Below are 19,011 nucleotides of genomic sequence, written 5' to 3' on the forward strand. Positions count from 1 at the left end.
AGAGAGGACAGTTGCAAGGCAAGATTAGCATGCTTGCTGAGCGAGAAGCTAACTTTTTACAGGACGTCAACGATACACAAAGCAGCTGTTAAAGGCTAGCGACARYGCACACTATAGTATAAGCTAAGCTATTCATTTGACGCTAAAGCTCTTAAGAGGGACTACATGGTTGTCACTAGTTACCACGGCCAAAAAGTCATAAAMCCTGCCTATTTCTAAAATGTATCTTCATAAAATGTGGTTTTAAACCTTAACCCTAACTTTAACCACACTGCTAAACGTATGCCTAACCCTAACCTTAAATACATTTTTACGAAAAAGCCAATTTTGACTTGTGGCTGTGGCAACTAGTGGAAACCGGACTACATATACCGTAGATTGTATTTCACAAGCTGGAAAGGCAAGGCGTTTCATGCACATGCAAAGGAAGCAAATCTAGTAGCAGCAGCAAGAGAAACAAAATGGCTGACTTTCCGACTACCACAGTGAGATTCTTGTTTTTGTTTCTATGATTCAATAGCCAATGTTGCTTGTGTCACAGTGTGCTTGACAATTTAGAGAAGGGATGGAAAGATAGAATCACTTCAGAAAATAGATTTAAGGATGCAGCATTTTTTTGTATTATTTTTAAATATTTAAACTTCCATTGTTGAAGACAGTTGATGGACTTCATCATATCTAAAGATCACTCCAACTACAAAACAACGGAACAATAAAAGCAAGCATTTTCCAATCAAACGCRGTACTTCCAACAGACCCTTAAGTCGCCACACATTCAGACTAATGACAGTTTCCATTTTTTGTGTACGTTTTTTAACATCGAACTATGGACAACCATTGGACATTATTAGGTCATCTTATGCGTTTAGTCTAAAGTGCACAATCTTCCCTTTGAGGAGAACTAGACAATACTGGCGATTGATACTAAGGCAACACAGTTACAAACACACAAAAGTACACATTGGCACATACTGTCAAGTACTGTTTCACTTGTACACAAAAACCACAGGGCTTGAGTTTAGAAATGGCTTTGCATACTCATTTGAAATCGACACTGTACCATAGTCGTAATCTGAAATGGTTTCCMAGATGAATTCGGAAAATTTCCTTTGAAAGCCAGTCCCTGAACGCATTTATCTTTGAAGTAGCTATCATACACTAATCAAGTCAAGTATTTTKACATAAAAACACAGGAAGAAGCAATATCAACTAACAGGGATGAAAATACTGTTCTTTCAAAAGAGAAAATATGAATAATTTTACCTCACAAATAGTCTCTGATTATATGCCTTTTGTATAGACAAATGCATACACATAGATATGTACTACAGTTATGGTATCTAAAAATTCTATTTACAACCTATGATTAACAGTGATTGTACACTGACAAACCATGTTGAGCAAATTGTGCTTCTCTAACTTGTGTTCTAATGGCAATGCTACAAAMCCCCTGCTTATAGTGAAGCAGTGCTTGCCCTCTACTGACCTATGCAATTGTCCATAACTTTTAACAATGTTTTGCAAGTTATAMATTTTTTGGACACTTGCATATGATCATCTAATTTTGCAGACTATTGAGTTGACCAAAAAGATACTTGTTAACTTTGTTTATTGGCCAGATAAATACGTAATTGCTTGAGAAAAATAAATACGCAGTAGATGCCTCAACCACAAAGATAAGGGAGGCACCTCTCTTCCCTATGCTTTTGTGCAAGTGATGTCAAGTATAGCTGCAAGCCTGGTGAAGTGCCTATACTCAAAACAAAATTCTATCCGTTTCTAATACCTCTCTCTACATGTAATCGCTCATTGGCCCCATAAATAAGCAGTATATTGACCAAATCTCTTCACTCCACTTTAAATACAGGTTCTCTGCAATGAAGACTCTGCTCTAAAAGGTCTGATGTCTATCCCAAGAAGGTGACAATGCCACAGAATTACACTGAGTGTACAAAACATTACAAATACCTRATCTTTCCATGACATWGACTGACCAGGKGAACGCTATGATCCCTTGATAAATCCACTTCAATCTGTGTAGATGAAGGGGAGGAGACAGGTTAAAACTCATATTAGGAAGGTGTTCCTAAKGTTTGGTATACTCAGTGTATATCAATTTACTGAGAGGTACAAACAACATGGCTGACTATACAACTGGCCTGAATTACTCCCCGTCATATGTTTTGGTCACACACACCTAAACTCAGCAAAAAAAGAAACATACCTTTTTCAGGACCCTGTCTTTCAAATATAATTCGTGAAAATCCAAATAATTTCACAGATCTTCATTGTAAAGGGTTTTAAACGCTGGGTTCCCATGCTTGTTCAATGAAACCATAAACAATTAATGAACATGCACCTGTGGAAAGGTTGTTAAGACACTAACAGCTTAAAACGGTAGGCAATTAAGGTCACAGTTATGAAAACTTAGGACACTGAAGAGGCCTTTCTACTGACTCTGAAAAACACCAAAAGAAAGATGCCCAGGGTCCTGCTCATCTGCGTGAACATGCCTTGGGCATGCTGCAAGGAGGCATGAGGACTGCAGATGTGGCCAGGCAATAAATTGCAATGTCGTACTGTGAGACGCCTAAGACAGCGCTACAGGGAGACATGTGGACAGCTGATCCTCCTCGCAGTGGCAAGACCACGTGTAACAACAGCTGCACAGGATTGGTACATCCAAACATCCACACCTGCAGGACAGGACAGGTGGCAACAACAACTGCCGAGTTACACCGGAAAGCACAATTCCTCCATCAGTGCTCAGACTGTCCGCAATAGGCTGAGAGAGGCTGGACTGAGGGCTTGTAGGCCTGTTGTAAGGCAGGTCCTCACCAGACATCACCGGCAACAACGTCGCCTATGGGCACAAACCCACCGTCGCTGGACCAGACAGACTGGGAAAAAGTGTCTTCACTGAGAGCGGTTTTGTCTCACAGGGGTAATGGTCGGATTCACGTTTATCGTCAAAGGAATAGCGTTACCGAGGCCTGTACTCTGAGCGGGATCGTTTTGGAGTAGAGGTCCGTCACGGTCTGGGGCGGTGTGTCACAGCATCATCGGACTGAGCTTGTTGTCATTGCAGGAAATCTCAACTGTGTGTTACAGGGAAGACATCCTCCTCCCTCATGTGGTACCCTTCCTGCAGGCTCATCCTGACATGACCCTCCACATGACAATGCCACCAGCCATACTGCTCGTTCTGTTGATTTCCAGCAAAGACGGGATGTCAGTGTTCTGCCATGGCCAGCGAAGAGCCCGGATCTCAATCCCATTGAGCACGTCTGGGACCTGTTGGATCGGAGGGTGAGGGCTAGGGCCATTCCCCCCAGAAATGTCGGAACTTGCAGGTGCTTTGGTGGAAGTGGGGTAACATCTCACAGCAAGAATTGGCAAATCTGGGCAGTCCACGAGGAGGAGATGCGCAGTCCTAATGCAGCTGGTGGCCACACCAGATCCTGATTGTTACTTTGATTTTGACCCCCCCCCCCCCCTTTGTTCAGGGACACATTATTCAATTTCTGTTTGTCACATTCGGTGGTCACCTGTTCAGTTTATGTCTCAGTTGTTGAATCGTGTTATGTTCATACAAATATTTACACATGCTAAGTTTGCTGAAAATAAACGCAGTTGAAGTGAGAGGACGTTTCTTTCTTTGCTGAGTTTATGTCATCTTGCACCCACTACACACCAGAGAGAGAATTGAAAGTGACGTTAAATAAATTAGGTCATCAAATGAAAAGTGCTTTTGCTGTTGAGCATAAACATGGCTGCTTTGAAGAGTATTACTGTGGCGCTATTCTTAGAGCTGCTTGGTGTAGTCAATTAACATTGCCTTTCTCCTTCACTGCTGTGAGRCACTACTCTTTTCATCCTCCAGATTTTTTGGAAATGTGTTTAAATTCAGATACTACAGTTATGGGATGTGTTGGATTTGGAGACTTTGTCATTGTTTTCTAATACAAGTAGAAGTGAGTCAACCAACATTTTACCAAAACCACTGCTTGTATGCAAATGTGAAGGCAGTGGACTGAGTTGAGATCAGCGGAATGTTCTTTTAAACATGAGTGAGACTAGAATGTAGCTTACAATGGAATTTAACCACATCTGGCACTTCCAATATACCTGGCAAATGAGAAAACAATTAGAAAATAAACTCTTCCTCATCAACCTATTGCACTAGCATTTCATATCACAAAAATACATATAAAGTTACATCAATTACACTACTCTACACTAGGAAAAACTTTTACAGAGCCCCAGACCAAGGAGGTCCACGACAAAGCTACGATACATAAATATGGATATATCTATCGATTATTTTTTTTCTCAAACATACCTTGTTATAATATATGACTTTGGAAGAAAGAAAAATAGATTACCAATACATTCACAACAAACATTTCATCCGTTTAGGGAAAAGGAGAGGGATATTTGGGTGACACAAGTCTTATAGATCCTGACCGAGCCGCTCGATTTCCTCGATAAGAAAGTCGATGTCCTCAAAGGTGGCCGCGGGGTTGGAGATGACCATGCGGAAGAAGTTGACCTTGTCCCCCTGTGGTTGGTAGCTGACCATGGTTGTCCCATACTCCATCATCCTGGCCTTGATCACTGGAGCCACCTAGACAACAAGACACATACAATTGTTGTGTTACAAAGAAAAAGTGTTAAGTGCTTTTCGACYATTACGAGGAAATACTATTGTAAAACAAGGTCACATGTATTTATTTAAAAATGTTAAGCCCCTTTTTGTGAAGCCTGGATAAATTGACAATTTCCTTTGACAAACAAATGGACACGAATCAACGTTTTATTCCCTAAAAAAAGGAAACTTTCAGTATTAAATGCCGTTCACTTTATCAAACCTCTGTGTTTTCACTGTGCGACACATCCCTGTAGTCGAGCTATAGTATCTACAGATGCACAAATTACATTCACTCGGTGGACAGGCCGAAAAGACAGCTACAGACAGCTGGGGTGACAAGTAAATCTAACACCAACAAGGTTCACAAGAGTTCAGCAGAAACTGTGATGTTGAGAGGCTATCTTGCAGTAAAACTTGGTAAAAGTATTTGTTGTTCAGTCCAGTCCGTCTGGCTTTGTGGATTAATTCTCTGATGTGCAGAGGCAGATTCAATTACATGTTCTGGAGGAGATAGTGGCTTGCAAGMTGAATAACACCATCCCAACCGTGAAGCACGGGGTGGCAGCATCATGTTGTGGGGGTGCTTTGCTGCAGGAGGGACTGGTGCACTTCACAAAATAGATGGCATCATGAGGCAGGAAAATTATGTGGATATATTGAAGCAACAGCTCAAGACATCAGTCAGGAGGTTAAAGCTTGGTTGCAAATGGGTCTTCCAAATGGACAATGACCCCAAGCATACTTCCAAAGTTGTGGCAAAAATGGCTTAAGGACAACAAAGTTAAGGTATTAGAGTAGCCATCACAAAGCCCTGACCTCAATCCTGTAGAAAATTTGTGGGCAGAACTGAAAAAGCATGTGCGAGCAAGGAGGCCTATAAACCTGACTCAGTTACACCAGCTCTGTCAGGAGGAATGGGCCAAAATTCACCCAACTTATTGTGGGAAGCTTGTGGAAGGCTACCTGAAATTTGACCCAAGTTAAACAATTTAAAGGCAATGCTAACAAATACTAATTGAGTGTATGTAAACTTCTGACCCACTGGGAATGTGAGAGAAATAAATCATTCTCTCGACTATTATTCTGACATTTCACATTCTTAAAATAAAGTGGTGATCCTAACTGACCTAAGACAGGGAATATTTACTAGGATTAAATGTCAGGAATTGTGAAAAACTGAGTTTAAATGTATTTTGCTATGGTGTATGTAAACTTCCGACTTCAACTGTACATATTCTTATTCATCCCTTACATTTGTGTGTGTATAAGGTAGTTGTTGTGAATTTGATAGATTACTTGTTAGATATTACTGCATTGTCGGAACTAGAAGCACAAGCATTTCTCTACACTCGCATTAACATCTGCTAACCATGTGTTTGCGACCAATAACATTTGATTTKATTTGAATTTTTGGGGGGTCTGTAAGAGAACTAACACATTTAGATTGTTTTGTGTAATACCCCTTTAATTGCGCATCTGGCCCTTTAATTGTGCATCTATTGTGTCAATCGCGAACRACCCATCACTACTGGCTACACACGGAGTAATAGAAAAGCGCCTGCACCACACAGACAGAAAGGGGYAATTTTGCTGGAATTTAATTGGCAGATATTGTGTTAGGTTTGCCTTTCTAAGCCAATAGTGGCTAACCACTATGTCATATAATGTCAATGTTGCGTTGGTTAGATAGTAGCCGGGARCTTGCGGTGTCTGATAATTGTGAAATTTGTTTATGACAGTTTGCGSTGGAACACGTAAAAATTGCATGTACTTTCAGAATTGTTTGGTGAGCTACTCACAGGTGGTCTGCGAGCTACTGCTAGCTCACGATCAACCYGTTAGAGACCCCTGGTTTAGTCCATAATGTTGCTTGATCAGTGGTTAGGTTATTAGCTGGTCAGAATTAKGCGACATGAAAAGTGGTAWATAACCGTGTGTTAGTGCGGGTTTTCATTGAATGTATGTAAATCATGAAGCTCATCTGCATTTCCTGCAGCGCAGGAAAATTCTCAGCAACAAAAGGGTGATCACATTAAGATCCTACACCTGTAGGTGTCATATGGAGTAGAGGCATTCTATCCATGCACAGATTTTCAGCATTAATACAAAATATGGGGGAGAAGTGCTCAAGAGAAATACATAGAATAAAAAGCTATTTTACTTGGATGTGCAGTATTTTTGTAAGTCACATTTGGCTTAAAGGGGCAAGGAGGTACTACCAAGAGGTAAGGCTAGGTGACAGTTTGTGAAGCTCAACTTTTCAGCTTAGAGCTTTACAGATTCAAATCACCTGCAGGTCCACAGTAATCTTCTATAGACTTAGAATATATCTGGGGTATTAACTTACAGAAGGCAAACGGAACTTTGGAAACTTCTGCAAGTTTAGGCTTAATAAGGGAAATGGATATTGTCTTTAAAGGGAAAATCCACAAAAGAAAACATGTTTTGGTATTTGTTTCATTAGTGTTGATTTTTATTTTTATTTATTTAACCTTTAATTAACCAGGTAGGCAAATTGAGAACATACGGTCTCTGATACGGTCCCAACATGTTTTTGCATGTCAGCAGTCGAGTTTTCACCAGCCACTTCATCATGATAATGCAAAATGCTAGTTAGCTTTTAATGTTTGATCGCTTAATTTGCTTCGAGTCTATATGTTGAATCAGTAGGTCATGTTTTGATGTATTGTGGTCATTGTTTCTCCTTACTGGTGTATTGATGCTGTTTTTTGTTTTTGCTTTCTACCTTATGCGCATTGAGCATGGGAAATGTGCTCTATAAATGTAATATTATTATTATTATTATTATTATTATTACTACAGTCATTCCACACAAATCTGTTGCAGGTGTCCTGTTGTAATTGGCAACCCTGCAAATAACAATAAATAATCAACTCTGAATTGTGCCTCACTTGAATCAGTCCTTTGGCAAAGGATTTTGTGTCCAATTGTTTCAAAGCACTGTTGAAAACACTGGTGGTTGAAAAAAAGCTAGTCAAAATGGATTCAGAATATCATGTCTTCCAGCACAGTCCCTAATTGTGCTAAATGGTCATCACTATGACAATCACCTCTGTCTGCAGAAAACGCAGAATATCAGTCCTGCTAAACATCTATACCCATAACAGATGGGGCATGTCAACACTGTTTTAATAAGGATGTGATCATGCATGTGTGAATGAGACAATGGCATAGATTCAATCAGATCAAGCGTTAMCCGGCGATAACAGACACCCCATAGCGCATGTTTCGGAGGTGTCAGAGGTGGAACTGCATTGGAGCCTTCAAAGCAGTGAGCAGCTGCTCTTGCGATCATTGTCACGAAGCCACACCCGCCCCACTCACTTTAGAAGTTCAGAGCGAGAAAGTGGCTATATAAAAATAATTACACTAAAATGTAAAAATCATGAAATAAAATAATGAGAATTTCYATCAGCCTAATCGAGGTGTAGATTACATCTCACATTCCAGTGTTCAAACTTGTAAACAGGGCTAGATGGGATTTCTGTTAATGTGACTCGCTGCAGCCAATGGCAATGTCCGTTTTAGGTATAATGCCGGGAGCCACTTGTGGATTTGACAGCTCTAACKCAGTTCCACCTCTGACACCACCAAAACAACTGCTATGCGGATGTCGGCTAAAGTGTATCAGATTTTAATAGAGCCCCATGTGTGTTTGAGAGAGAGAGAGAGAGAGAGAGAGAGAGAGAGAGAGAGAGAGAGAGAGAGAGGTCTCTTTGTATGGCTGGCACGCACATCATCTGTTCATCCTAATTGCAGATTAGAGGACCCCTGCTGCTGAGTGGCTGCCACAGTAACAACCCACGGCCAATGATTGAACTCACGAACAGTAGCCCCTCCCCCCCATTTTCACTCCCTCCCTCCTCCTCACACAGTCCACGGAAACATGTCTGTCATTTTAGATTCTCTCATTCCAATTGTGCTATCGAGGTTGAGCAAATGAACTCTATTTACATGCTTAATTAATGACTTCCCAAACTCCTTCCATTTTTAGGCACAGGGGCTTTTCTACAAATTACATCAGAGGACTGCCATTTTGTTTCGGGTGAAGGAGACATGATRTGGACAAACTGAGTGCAGTGAGACGGAGGCGTTTGAGGCTGGGACAATAAGGACCGGACTWGTCCTTTATGTCTTACTGCTCACCTTGTGCAGGCGCTTCTTTTTCTCCTCTTTGTCCTCCAGGTACCGCATGCCAGGAGGGAGGTACCAGAAACACACGTTGGTGTGTTGAGGCTGGGACAATGCAAAATGGGAAGACGAAATGATTCATCAGTCAATTATTATGCTTTACACGTGGAAGCACACACACACACGCAGGTGCACACGTCAAATTGAGGAGCTGGAAAGACAGGCGGAAAAAAATCCATTAGAGAAACGATGGAATATTGGAATCCACTCAGGTTGTACTAAATAGAAAGCTCTCAAAGCAATCATGGCTGTCAATTTATCAAGTCGGCGCTGTGTATACTGAGCAATTCACACCCTGACAAAAGAACTCTGCTGTGAGTTCTGCTGTGTCGGGTGGTGCTGTCGGTGGCAGTGGTCTGAATAGTAAGCAGGTAGAGTGGCTCTCATTCATAGACCCTCTAGCTATGTCTGAGTGTCTCACATGTCTATCTCCTAGTACCAGATGTGATGGGAGAAAAAAACCTGCCTGTTCACTGGTGAAAAGCATTCATTACCAATGGTTGACTGACCATGCATACCAGACTCATTTAGCGGGAGTGTTGAGTCCCGACTGCACTGATGTGGTGCTATGGYTTTCTGGGCCACCAAGCCAAGTTAACACCTGGACCAATGCCCAGGGGATTTGGACTATTCCTGCCTGTCCCTCTATTGTGTTATTGTGGTTTCTGTCTTTTATATGGCTGTAATTATAAGCATAGCTAAATACAAGTATTTTAAATGCTAGGCTGTCCATACTCTACCGCAGGGGTATTCAACTCGTACCCTACGAGGTCCGGAGCCTGCTGGTTTTCTGTTCTACCTGATAATTCATTGCAACCACTTGGTGTCCCAGGTCTAAATCCGTCCATCATTAGAGGGGAACAATGAAACAACACACACAGTGGAAATGGCTTCGAGGTTGAGTTTTGAGGGCTCTATGGCATGGCTCAGCCCTACTCTATAGTATAAAATACATTCCAATTAGATTTTAGCCATTCACAACATCATMACATAAATGTATAGTATTTGGTTTGTTTTTTTGGGTTATCATTCATGCCGTTCAGTGTCTCACCATACAAAACAGTTAATATGAACATACCTTTCCATTGAAGACCATCTCATATCCTTCCCTGTCCTTGATCTTGTTGTACAGGTACTCCGAAAGCTCCAGACACTTGTCAATCTGAGCCTCGAACCCGATGGTGCCCTATCGGTGAAGAGGAAAACGCGGTCAACAACACGGTAAAGGTAACAGCAATGGTGAAAAAAAGAGAGCTTATTTTAAAATCATACTAACGATAGCTAATATTTTTTAAGTCCCAATAACTGACAGCATGAACAAATAATGCCGTTTAATAATCCWGTGGTGATTGACATTTTCCAAGAATGTTTCATAAATGTCTTGACCAAATTAGAGAAGACACTTGGTACACTAAAACCCGTGGTCCCAAATGCAACACGAGCAAAAACAACTCCCTCCACACATCCCTGTCTTCGCAATGCAGGTTGATGTCAGTTCCCATTGTAGCACTGTGATAAGCAATTACCCCACTAGTCCTCAACTGTCAAGCTGCAGGGGTCAAACTAACTACTTGCAGACCAGGACAGACTTTACATCCCAGCCACATGGTCAGAGGGAATCTATTTGTCTGGGATGTCCAGCATCACAAAGCTCACTATATTATACTTAACAGGACCATTTGTTGACTGAAGAAACAGAAGGCTACTAAAGATGTTGAGTTCATACTGCACACAATGTAGTCAAACAGACGTCAACAATGCAATCAAAAAAGCAATACACTGTACATTGTACTAGGATGTAAAAGGCTTATGGAATATCTATTTTGAAATATACATGAGATAGTCCCTGGCAAAGAGAACTATAATATAAAAATGTACAATTAATCAAGGCATGATGAAAATCTCTAGAGGGGATCTTTATTGAACTAAATGATCGAAGGAGAACTACATTTGCAACCAGTACTCTACCAACCTTAGCTCTCCACATGAGCCAGAGCTTGAAGATGTCCACATGACGTCCACACTGCAAGGCCTTGTCCCCAGTGTCGTAGGACAGGTCGTAGTGCTTATCCTGCTGGAACAGGTAGCAGGCGTGCATCTGGTTGCAGTTTTGCATCAGCCCCTGGAGAAGAGAAAAGATTCACTTAAGCAATAAGGCCTGAGGGGGTTTGTGGTATATTGGCCATATATCACCAACCCCYGAGGTGCCTTATTGCTATTATAAACTGGTTACCAAMGTAATTAGTAGTACAAATAAATGTTTTGTCATACCCATAGTATACGGTCTGATATACCACGGCTTTCAGMCAATCAGCATTCAGGGCTTGACCCACCCAGTTTACAATTCCGATTATACAACAGTGACAATAGCTAGTTAATACATATCCTGTAATCTCATTCGCTACAAGGTCATTTAGGATGGATGTGTAACTTAGCAATGACCTTAGTCATGTAGGAACATACAGTAGGCCTCTTATTCTGAAATGTAACGAAAKAAACATTGTGATGAATATATATGTAAAGGAGATATCTCCCCTTTGACCTCTTACCTCCTCCCGGACCAGCAGGGCTGAGCACTGCAGTGGGACTGCCATCATCTTGTGAGGGTTCCATGTCACTGAATTGGCCCTGTGAATTGAAACAACAATGGGTACTTTTTCCGAATATTGATTTAAAAGATGAAAATTCATCATTTTAGTACATTTCAGTACGGACCTCTCAACTCCATCTAGCTTCCACTTGTGCTTCCTGGACATGATGAGACTGCCTCCCCACGCACCCTGAGTAGAGAGAGAGAGATAGTGAGATGACCAAACTACAGAACACTTTGGAGCGTGAGACTGAGTCTCAACATGAAGAGCCCCAATACACCACAGCATGTCTGAACTCAACCAGCCATATGTAATAACATACAGTTCATGTTCCCGGAGTGAGCCCACTGACAGTTTCCTGCAAATACTGACGACTCGTTTCTATTTCATATTTTGTGGAAAGGGAGCTCCTAGACCTAAACCTCACTCTCACAGTTCTACGTTCGAAAACACAAGAATTCAACGTAAAAAGGCCCTAAACAAATCTAGCATGTCTGCGGTTTGACACTGATGGATCTCCTTTCTTGGTCTTAATAGAGGTGTCTCTATGTCATGCCTCAATCACCTCCATTACACAGAGTCCTTCGGTGAGAGAGGCCATGATGGGGAAGTCAGGGGAAAGGATGATTTACAGCTCCTGCACCAGTTTCCTTAATCTCCAGTGTTACAGAGGAAACTGGCTGAGTGGCTGTCTCCTATCTAGGTCAGCTGAAAGCAGCAGAGGGGACTCAGATATATTACATGAATCAAACTCTGACTGGTGAGCTCTGTATGCCCCTGTCCACCCAAAGCTAAATGCTATGGATTTACCATCTGATGAGGTAACAACAAAGGTATTCACCTAAAGTAACTTGAGTGTGTAATAGCCACTTGTATAGTGTAACTTAAGGTAATATCCTGTAATTTGCCACCATAACAGGAGTCTTGCTCTGTATACCAGTTGGGACGATTCTTATCGGTCAGCTGTACAAAATCAGCATGTAAAAAAAAAAAATGAGATAAAGTACACGTGTTTCTACTTACATCCACGTGAAACCAGACTTGGTACTTCTTACAGATATCTGAGATGGCAATGAGGGGGTCAAAGGCTCCGTAGACTGTGGTGCCAGCCGTCGCACTCACAAAGAATGGCACAAATCCCTAAACATACAACATGAAAAGAAATCATTTGCATGTACAGTGTCACATACCAACATTATAAATATTTCCCATTATACACATGACATTACCGATGATATATTCTAGATAATAGCACAACACATTCCTGATCATCATTGTGGTAAATGTCCATATGGTTTCACTATATGAAAAAAAACGACTTAATAGCCATTGCTCTTTAACAGGGATATGGATGAATGTGTCATGTGTGTATGAAATTACCTTCTGCTTGGCTTCCAGTATTTTCCTTTCAAGGTCAGCTGGTATCATTTTACCACTGTGAAGAAAGAAAAAAACAAGATTTCATTGCTTGAATGCTTTTGCCATTAAATGACATGTTCTGTTTTATTCTACTCCTGAGGCCTACTCTATAGTTAAAACACTACAGTACCTCTCATCTGCTTTGATGCAGATGACACTCTCTGTACCAATGCCGAGGGCTGCTGCTCCTTTCTTGATTGAGAAATGACTCTAAAAGACACAGAAGTAGAGAAATCCCTCGCACAAGCTCTTCTCTTAACCTGATTACGTTTCCTGTTTGATGCATTTCAATGAACGCTGCTATAAAGGGAATTCAAGACCAAGGAAAGAATAAAAAGAGATGAGCTGTAGTAACTTTGGAATGTTGCTGTCCAAGGCAAAGCAAAGGCTTTTGGGAGTGTTCTATTTTAGCTGTTGTTTGCCGAATAGTTTAAATGTCCTGGGCCACTGCAGGGGAGAGGAGATAACAGCAAGTGTCCTTGTGTGCTGTACTGTCATGCAGAATGTCAGCAAATCAGCCTCACATTAGCTATGGCTGCATGTGAAGGTGACACAGACATTTCCCAACTAAAAACCTATCGGGTGCCMCTGGCTGAGATGTCAGTCCCTTTTCTACAACATAACTACATCAGTGATGAGATGTGACCTGGCTTTATATGGAACAGCTGGCCCAGCAGTATGCCAAAGGGATTTCATTGGGATTCTGACGCCCACTTTGCCAAACATTACCCTCTTTAAGTAGTGAACGCTGGATCCTTGTAATTTGACGTAATCTAAGAACAAAGCATACAAATTATACTCCCTCACCAAAACATTGGGATAACAGCACTATGAAGCAACTAAATGAAATGCACAATAAATRAACACAAAAAGGAAGTCAAAGCAAGAAATGTATAAAASGATAAATKAATGAATTAACAAATTAAATAAAGTGAAAATGAAAGATAGGAGTAAGGTGAGTGGGGCCTACATGCTCGGATGTGAAGGCTGCCAGTCTGGGGACTGATGACATTCCTTTCTCCTTCACTTCAGGAAACATCTTGAAGCGAGCCAGCAGCATGGCATACATATTGGAAATGGCACCACCTAGGGGAGAGAGGCGGCACACACCGCTCAATCACTTGTGTTGTGTAAGGATCATTTGGTACAGCCATCAGATGTCAAAACTCACATGAAGATCATGCTTTGGCTATTCAGTAACACAGGGCTAAAAAGTAAATTCAATGGTTATGTATTGGTAACATACATGTCTCAGGAGAATCTGTCTTAAATGTTTTGAGGAAATAATCAAAAAATACAATGTTTCAATGATAACATATATTTACATGTCCATGTAATTGTGAAAAAGCAGCAGTTTGCCTCTGTTATTATAACCTGCTATGTTTTTTTGTTTTTGTTATATGTCAACCAAGAGTCCAGAGGAGAAATGAAAGTAACCGTTATGTTGTAAGGGAGGAAGGGGTTTTATGCTAATTGCCTGTGGAAAGTGTTCCCTTTTTGTCATCAAAATGCTAATTTACACATAGCTGGAGATGGGCCAACCAATTTTCCGTGAATCTGATGGGGGTTATAATTGGCGTCACCTACGCACCGGGAGAGAAGATTCCATCCCCTCGGCCATCCTCCCAGCCAATGATCTCCCTCATTTTCTTCAAAGTGACGTATTCCAGCAGCACGAACACTGGAGCCACCTCATAGGTGAACCTGGATTGCACAAGAGAGATCACATGACTGAGTTACACAAAATATGGATCCAGATCCACCCCCCAGAAAAAATGTAATAGTTAAATGTAACGACAGACAAATGATTTAGCATCTGTCTTTTCTCCCCTCTGGAGTTCTATGGTTTCACAACCGATGTGGCTTGAGAAACAGTTTMTCATGGGCTCAGGTTTAGCATGAGGGATGGGGTTATACAGCTCATAGWAGCTGACAACGTATTTCAAAGTCAAGACAGACAAAGCAAAACTTTGGGTTTATTGGAATGCACATAGCAGTAGATGTCAWTGTAGAGCGTCCTTTATTTGATTGTCAATTAACTTGCAATTCAACCACAAACACAGTGRAATTTATAAAGGTCATTGCAGGTTATGTAGTTTAAATGCAATACTCTATGTATAACTTTTTTCTCTACATTACAAAACAGTTCAACATTCTCTGCATCATACAAACGGCTTGCTACACTGCAGCATGTCTGACTCCAAATTGATTACAAATTTATTCATTTTGGGGATTCAGTGCATTTAATTGTGCCAGCAGAACCCTTWTTTCACTGAGCCATGACTCTCAGTATATATCATCCCCCACTCAGCCAGAAATTAACTTCCGATTAGCCCGAATCAAGCCAAAATGCTAATTTTCTCCGTTTGAATTGCCATGGGGATAGCGAAGGAGGGAAGGCGGTAAGGGGTGGGGTTAAATTAATACGGAATTGAATTCTGTGCTGCCTTTCCTTTCAACCKTTCACATGCTCTCTTTGAGTGAGACCCCACCATCAGTGTGAGAAGACGCAGCAGAGAATGCCTATGGATGGACCGGAAATGGAAATTATTGTTATTATGTTTTTATCATTTGAATCATGATGAGGCTAGTCATACTCACATGTTGGTGTTTGCGGTGGACGTTAGCCAATCAGCTGCAAGACCAACCATATCTAATCCTGTAGAGAGCTGATTGAAGTATCTGGGGTGGGCTAGAAGCAGAGGAAATTGTGTGAGATGACAGCATTTTTTGTGGTCTTTTTTGAAATGTCAGGCATATTTTCCTGTATTTCTGTTTTCCATACTATGCTTTTTATGTGATTCTGGTGCCTATGCCACTTGGCACAGCTTGGCATGTAAGGCTGTATGTAGCTCCTTCATAGTTTAATTCACTTGTGGTGTGTTCTTGGAGTGACAACTATTAAGCTTGTATGGTCGTGCTAGAACATTTTAGAGAGAAGGTGATGTCAAAACGTTTCAGTATTTTTTGTCATTTTACCAGCCCTGAGGGGTATTCGTTTGAGTTTTTAAATTGAACATGGTGAGGATAATAGCATGGCATATGTGGAACATGTTAGTGATTTTAGCATTGATACTGTCAAATTCGTTTGGAAATTGTATTTTGGAGAAGGACATCATGCCATTTCCGTTTTGCTCCATATATTATGCCTTTCTTCATCCCGAATAGTGCGGCACGGGGGGAAATGATTTAGCACATTTAACAGATTATGATCTCAAAAACATTAGATTTCCACCATCTATACACACCATCTACAGTCATTTGCTAAATAAAAACATGTAACGAAAACACACATGTAGGTCTGTTTTCTTGGATATGCCACTGGATAGGCCTGGTTTATATTTTAATCTCAATCTATTAATATATAWTTTTAAACAATCTGCCTGCTGTACTTTAATTTTCGTCTGGGTAGCCATAGGCCTAATGTATGAACAGGAACAACTCTTCAGAAGAAAACATTTAGCAATTAATTTGGTGTATATTGACCCAAAACGAATTTACAAAAAACACATAGATAGCTATAGGCTGAGTAAAACAGCAGGCGGACAGGCAATATTGATTTTGAATTGYCCATTTCCTCTCATTAAAAAAGCTGCGAAATTAGCATTTTGTTGCAATAAATATATATCTTATAATACCTGTTTTGATAGCGTATTTCAGAGTTGCACGACAGCTTATCAAAATATCATCCAGTGTTTCTGGCTCATCCTGCAGTTCCCAGTTGTTTCTCTGAAGCAATTCATTGGGATAGTGGAAATCRATGACTTTCGTTTCCCTATCAAACGATTCCGTGATATATGCCAGCAAAATATCCACAACTTCTTGGAGRAAAGTCATTGTCTTCAAGTCACCATCCAACGCGGGTAGTAGATCTGTGAATCAATGTAAAAATGCAGGCAATTTGAATTTTAACTCCAAAGTGTCATTTTAACCTTGAAAATGAAGGMCAGATAGGACCAGATTTAAGTAAGGAGAAAATGCGTATAAACTGTAGACCTATTAGGAAATAGTAGGGTACACATTTACACCAGATACATAAGGCCATCGACTATTTTATTATTTGTTTCGAAGTGATAATGACTAACCTAAATTAATTATATGTAAATAAGAAAACATAACACATTTTCCGTTCAAAATAATAGGTCTATACGTCAGTATGCCTACGTGGGTTTTAAAATAGGCTTCTTGTTGAATTTGTTGAAGGTTACTCTGTTTATCATATGAATGCTGCATCATTCGGGTAGGCCACTCATATCACGATTTCGTATGTGAAAAATGTATCAACATAGGCCCATCATGTTYATAGGCCTACCTGTTGAATATAGATCTGAGAAACCGAGAGTCGCCTCAGTCGCCTTCAGACAATTGCACGGTTTGTTGCATCCGCAGGTCCCAGCCGTTGTCTCATCCAGTTTGGTGGATGTCGSCTCGGATGTTTTCTCGCCCTCTCCAGCAACACTGAGTAGAGCTTTAAATGTTTGTTTCAGTTCATACAAATCAGGAAAAAGAGGAAACAATTCAATGCACGAGAAGCAGTGAATATGTTGCGACATTGTTATATTGCCTCATATGGGCTATGCTAATATGCAAATGATAGCTGTTTTTTCTTTTCCAGAACCAACCTACCACACAGTTTCGATCCAATGCCTCCAGGTAGTTTTTGGGCCGCCGCCTGGCACCATGCCCTGGCTGGAGAGAGCAAGTCAAAGACTGATGAATAATGGGCTATATTCAGGCTCTGTGTAACTTACAAATATTCAGAAAAAAACACAACCTCACGTGAACACAACCTCACATGAACATAATACGCCGTATTGGGCTACCAAATTCACAATGATAGGGCTACTAGCAATTTATATAATCAACATTTTTTTGAAGTCGTCTTAACCTTGACTAAGCCCATTTTGTCTAGGGGCTATATGCATGACATCAAAACAATATGTGACATCGTCTACCGGTCATTGTTAAGCCACATTTATCCTGGTAGCCTGAATACATTGTTTATGCGAGTTAGGGGTTGCAAGCATTAACGTTGATTTATCCAACCAAATAGGTTATTTCATTTTCCCTTTAGGGGCTCAAGCCGATAATACTCACGCGTAGTGGGGCTTTGGTTGCTGGTATTATCACCAGCATTCTCTGGCGCGCCAAGACCCCAAAATCCGTGTGATGCCATTGCAAACAGTCGCCAGCAGTTAAGAGCTATATGAAAGACAGGGACAAATAGCGCCCATTCAACCCGGGGAAAATGTGCCGAAGGGAAACGGGAGCTGTTCAGAGACCCGGTGCTGAAGCTGTCTGTCGACTCTTTTCCAGCTGCACAAAATCAAACTGTGCATTCAACAGAGACACAAACGAAACTGCAAAAGTGCTCAAAACGTAGCGCTCTCTTCACCGAGACTCTTCTCTGTACGCAGGCGACCACAGGTATACAGATGGAATGCCAGGCATTGTCTTCTCAGAGAATTCGGTAACAGTTACCCAGAGCCCCTCGCGATTCAGTGTAAAGCGCAACCTCTCACCACTGGGTAAAATAGGCAAGGCAATGTAGTATGGCAGAGTGTAAGAGTATGAATATATCCGTATTGTGAAAAAAGGCGATAAAAAGGCGATTTCACTAAGGCCACTTTCAGGAATAAGCACTAMTATGCAGAGTATAATCCAGCGGTGAAAAGTAGAGCGCAGGGTTTGCTATATTAATGCTATAAGCAACTTAATAAAACAAACGTCTCCCACCGTAGTGCTAACCTGGTTTCACGAAACTAAATAAATTCCAATGTGATTCAGTTCATGACGAACTGGGTTGCGTCATGAGTCGTGACCACACATCTTTGTCCCCCTCCTGCTGCGTGCGTGGAACTCAACACCAGAAACAGTCTCATTTAAACTGTTTTACTCCAGCTTGGCTGTCCTGATAATTCATTGATCCAAAACTTTTTTATGCTTTGTCGCATCCTATCATTGCCCCCCTCCGGTCAAGGAAACGTAACGCGGTGTGGAGTGGGAACGCGTGGGTCCCTCTCGCTCCGCTAGAGTTCAAACCGAGAGTGGCGTTCATGGAGAGTGGCGTTCAAATCCGCGGTCCATTTATTGTGCCTGGCTCTCCGTCGGTCATGGCTAGAAGGGCTCCAGTTTTTG

At 41.2% G+C, this 19,011-nt stretch overlaps 1 protein-coding gene across 1 annotated transcript; it reads right to left on the bottom strand.

Moving 5' to 3' along the window:
• Positions 1 to 3,499: 3,499 nt before the first annotated feature.
• Positions 3,500 to 18,895, bottom strand: gad2 (glutamate decarboxylase 2). Its single transcript, XM_023973433.2, has 16 exons — positions 17,971 to 18,895; positions 17,500 to 17,562; positions 17,186 to 17,341; positions 16,512 to 16,745; positions 15,475 to 15,565; positions 14,465 to 14,577; positions 13,844 to 13,959; positions 13,004 to 13,083; positions 12,835 to 12,889; positions 12,478 to 12,594; positions 11,579 to 11,643; positions 11,413 to 11,491; positions 10,836 to 10,985; positions 9,942 to 10,049; positions 8,819 to 8,908; positions 3,500 to 4,627 (listed from the first exon to the last, which is right to left on the bottom strand). The coding sequence occupies exons 1-16, from the start codon at positions 18,047 to 18,049 to the stop codon at positions 4,454 to 4,456; spliced, it is 1,770 nt and encodes a 589-aa protein (XP_023829201.1). The 5' UTR covers positions 18,050 to 18,895; the 3' UTR covers positions 3,500 to 4,453.
• Positions 18,896 to 19,011: the final 116 nt, after the last annotated feature.

Source organism: Salvelinus sp. IW2-2015, linkage group LG27, assembly GCF_002910315.2.
Source record: "Salvelinus sp. IW2-2015 linkage group LG27, ASM291031v2, whole genome shotgun sequence".
In the NCBI taxonomy this organism is placed as follows: domain Eukaryota; kingdom Metazoa; phylum Chordata; class Actinopteri; order Salmoniformes; family Salmonidae; genus Salvelinus; species Salvelinus sp. IW2-2015.